Source organism: Arachis ipaensis, chromosome B10 (genome assembly GCF_000816755.2).
Source record: "Arachis ipaensis cultivar K30076 chromosome B10, Araip1.1, whole genome shotgun sequence".
NCBI lineage: Eukaryota > Viridiplantae > Streptophyta > Magnoliopsida > Fabales > Fabaceae > Arachis > Arachis ipaensis.
This window is the reverse complement of record NC_029794.2, coordinates 129650580-129654835: the sequence shown is the minus strand read 5'-3', so window position 1 is coordinate 129654835 and position 4256 is coordinate 129650580. Positions and strand designations below refer to the sequence as shown.

General features: G+C 29.3%; 1 protein-coding gene across 3 annotated transcripts in view; it reads left to right on the top strand.

Moving 5' to 3' along the window:
* The window catches only part of LOC107623811 (cytochrome P450 85A-like), a 35037-nt gene that overhangs the window by 29076 nt on the left and 1705 nt on the right, over positions 1 to 4256 (top strand). For 2 of the 3 annotated variants that reach the window (XM_021113507.1, XM_021113506.1), the window contains exon 6: positions 3462 to 3540. In XM_021113507.1, coding sequence (XP_020969166.1) covers positions 3462 to 3540 — 79 coding nt within the window. Of the gene's footprint in view, positions 1 to 1208; positions 1531 to 1953; positions 2104 to 2747; positions 2997 to 3102; positions 3190 to 3461; positions 3541 to 4256 lie in introns of all 3 variants that reach the window. The other variant, XM_016326186.2, reaches the window with a different exon arrangement.

Below are 4256 nucleotides of genomic sequence, written 5' to 3'. Positions count from 1 at the left end.
ATAAAAAGAATATTATCAAAATATAAAATATTTAATTTTAACATTTTAATTCCAATGAACATGAAAACATTTTGCAATTAGCATATGTTTTTTCGCCAATTAATAAAAATAGCTAATGATATATTTATCAATAATTAGATATTAAATAGGGTGGTAAGCGGGCCAAAACTCGCCAATCAACTTGCGTAACTTGTCAAAAAAGACGGGTTGGATTGAAAATTTAAAACTGGTATGATTAAAAAGTCCGCCTAACTCGCACCGCTTAATTCGCGAATTTTGGCGGGTTTCGGCAGGACAGGGTGAGCTTTCCAACAGGTCCTTTTTTTTGGTAATTGAAGATGTTCTAAGTTATAATTTGAATTATGTTCTATGTTTGATTATAGATACTTGAAGATATTTAATTATATGTTTTGGACAATGTTTATTTTACTTTTTAAAATGTTGATTTTATTTTTGTTTCAAAAAATTGGGTTGATGATTATGTTTATTACATATTTAGAATTATAAAGACATTAATATTTATAAATTTAGAAATTATAATTTTTTTTTATGAATTAGCAAGTTTAGTCTGCCAACCCGCCGTTAGGCGGAGCGAAGGAGAAATTCGAGACTGTCTCACTGAGCAGAACGAATTTTTGGTAGGGTAGATGGAGCGGGGCGGACCCCAACCCATTTGCCACCCCTAATATTAGACGTCTTATGTTTCGATACTAAAATGTTTTAGTGATAATTGTCAATAAAAACTTTTTTAATGATCACAAAAAATATATTATTGTCATTATAATATATAATAATAACTATAAATATATAATTACTACAAAAATATAAGTTAAATAAGATATACAATAATTATTATGTTATTGCTATTAAAAACTTTTTAATAAAAAAATTTTTGTTGTAGTCCTTGAAGTTAGTTGGGTTGGCTTGTTTCATGTTTATTTTTATTGGTGTCCAAAGTACTGGAAAACATGGTTTATTACTTTGATGAAGTTTTTTGAACTAATCAAAAGTTATCAACTACAAATGAGAGTCTAAAGAAAAACATTGCCAAACACACTCTACTGTCTCTACTTGGGGTGTGAAGTAAACCACTTTTCATGCATGTACTTTTTTACCCCATGGTTTACTTTTGATCATTTTTATCTTCTATTAACCAATTCTTTTTATTCTTATTCTTTTGGTTGTGATTTGTGAATAATGAATGGCAGGTATGGCAGTTTTTTCAAAACACACATATTGGGATCTCCTACAATTATATCAATGGATGAAGAGCTCAATAGATACATTCTAATGAATGAATCAAAAGGGATTGTTCCAGGATACCCTAAATCCATGGTAGACATCTTGGGAAACTGCAACATTGCAGCCGTTCATGGCTCCACTCACAAGTACTTGAGAGGTGCCTTGCTTTCCATTATTGGTCCCGCCATGGTCAGAGATCAGCTTTTGACAAAAATTGATCACTTCATGAGATCCCACCTTAGCAATTGGGACAATCAAGTCCTCGACATTCAACGCAAAACCAAAGAGGTTGCCTTCTATTCTTATTATTATTATTATCACTATTGTTCTTAGAATTTAATTTTGGAACAAAAGTGGTTTTAAATGTGTATTTAATTACATAATGTCACATCAATAAAAATAACTATTTTTTCATTGAACACAAATTATCGTCATTTAAAAGAACAGATGTGATCGTACGCCAAAATTAAACTCTTATTCTTATTAAAAAAATTGTAAGCAATATTGGTTGTACATTTTAAGGTTACTCATCCTAGCTGCACATAACTTAAAAGAAATAGCTATGATAATAGTTATAATAATTGCTTTGTTAATTATTATCAATTAAAGATCTTGATCTAAATGAGTCAAGAGAAAAAACAGAAACATGAGTATTTTATGAGCGTGAGACATTTTTTACTATATAATTCATTCTCAAACTTTTATGGACAGATGACCTTCCTTTTATCACTCATGATGGTTGTAAGCATGGAATCAAGCAGAATATCAGATTCAATCATGCCGGAGTACTTTAAAATGGTTTCAGGAACCATTTCTCTCCCTATTGACCTTCCGAGGACGAAGTATCGTCGCGGATGTCAGGTTTGATCTTTGCCTATCTTTTTATTTTGTTACTCCTTTGTTTGAGTATTTTTTGTTTATTCGGTATGAAAATATGGTTTATTTTATTGTGTTGAGCTCTTTTTTTTTAAATAAATAATTGAATAAATATATTTTTATTATTGAAGTTAACTACCCAATACAATTACAATATTTATGTTTAACGTCACATTTTAATTAATGGTAAAACTATAAGGTGACTACAGTCATGACTATACAAGTGTTGTTAAAATTAAAGATAATGTATATTTTTTGTCTTTGAAGTTTGCTAAAAAATTTTAAAATATTTTTAAGTTTTTTTTTCTTTTAATTTTAATCCAAACGTTTTTGATTTGCATTAAATATATCGCAGTCAGCTAATTTTTTAAAAAATTTAGGACCAATTCAGTAATAATTTTACAAGAACAACCATTAATACAAGCAAATTAGAGATAATTATCATATATACGTTATTGCTAGATTAGTCCTAAATTTTTTAAAATTTAGTTGTCAAAGATATATTTGATGCAAATAAAAATTTAAAATAAAATTAAAACAAAATAAAACTTATAAATATTTTTAAAATATTTAAGTACAAAAAATACATTTTACCCCAATAATTTTAAGTAACGAACACTTTGTTGCAGGCAAGGAAAGCTCTTGTGAGCATTCTGCGTGAGGTAATGGAGGAAAGAAGAAAATCCCAAGAAACACACAAAGACATGCTTGGAGTATTAATGGGAAATGATGATGAAAGTAGACACAAACTAAGTGATGAAGAAATCATTGATCTACTGATTGCAGTTATGTATTCTGGTTATGAAACTGTTTCAGCCACTTCAATGATGGCAGTGAAGTATCTTCAGGACCATCCCAAAGCACTTGAAGAACTCAGAGTCAGTCTCCATAATAATAATAATAATAAATAATTTGCAGTTTCATTATTCATTTCATTTAATTTACTTTTACTTTGTGACACTGATGAAATTTCTGGTTTTTCAGGAAGAGCATTTGGCCATTAGAGAAAGGAAAAAACCAGACGAACCAATTGATTTCAACGATCTCAAGTCAATGAGGTTTACTCGCGCGGTAATATTTTTATACTATATTGTAATTGAATGTTCACATAGGTTTATAAAATTTCTAGGTGCAGCACTTTTTAGTAATTTTAGTTATTATCATTTGGCAAGTACATATATTAAATTGTTTTTAATAAATAAAAATTATATTAACCTACGTATACAAATTTTGATAAAGATAATAGTAAATTATATATTTTATATGTGTACATACCTGTAAATATAAGTGCATCACATAACATTGCTATAGATTTTGATATTTTTCTTTTTTGTATTGTGCAGGTGATTTTTGAGACTGCTAGATTGGCCACAATAGTTAATGGCGTCCTAAGAAAAACCATTCAAGATGTGGAGTTAAATGGTATTTATGTGTATCTAAATTTGTTTGAAAAAAAAATTTATTATTTATTAAGATATGGTTAAATATAAAAGATATATATGTCTACAAATGTCAATAAATATTGTGTTTAAAATGTGTTCGATACGTAAACACAATAAATAAATATTATGTTTAAAATGTGTACGTAAACACAATAACTCAACAGAATATCATACATGTGAAAGAAAATAAGTCACAAATTCTATTTGAATTAAAAAAAAGTTTTATTTTTATTTTTCTTACAAGACAAGATTGAATCCTCGAAACAGTTGAAGCCGCAGAAGAATCTTCCGTACGCAGAACATTGCTCCGGTGTTCCCACTGTCCTTAAATTGCAGCGACCGAGTCAATCACTCACTCAACGCCGAGTCAGTGACTCAGTAACAACAACGTAGTAGTAAGAACGAAACATCACATTCATAATAGGGTCCACCCAACACCATCATCATTCACCACCTTCCAAAACCTCTCTCTCTCTCAAATCCAATCCCCATTCCCATGTGATGTGATTATCATAATTTCGTGAACTAAAATTTGTTTCCTTTTTTCTCCATTCTCCTGAATCCCAATTCCCAATCTCTTTCTTACCCTTTTTTTTCTTCCTTTCACTTTCTCACACTTTCTTTTTATCCCTACTGTTTCTTCTTTTTCTTTTTGAACACTTTCAAAATCTTTTTTTTTTTGGTTTACTTCATCTT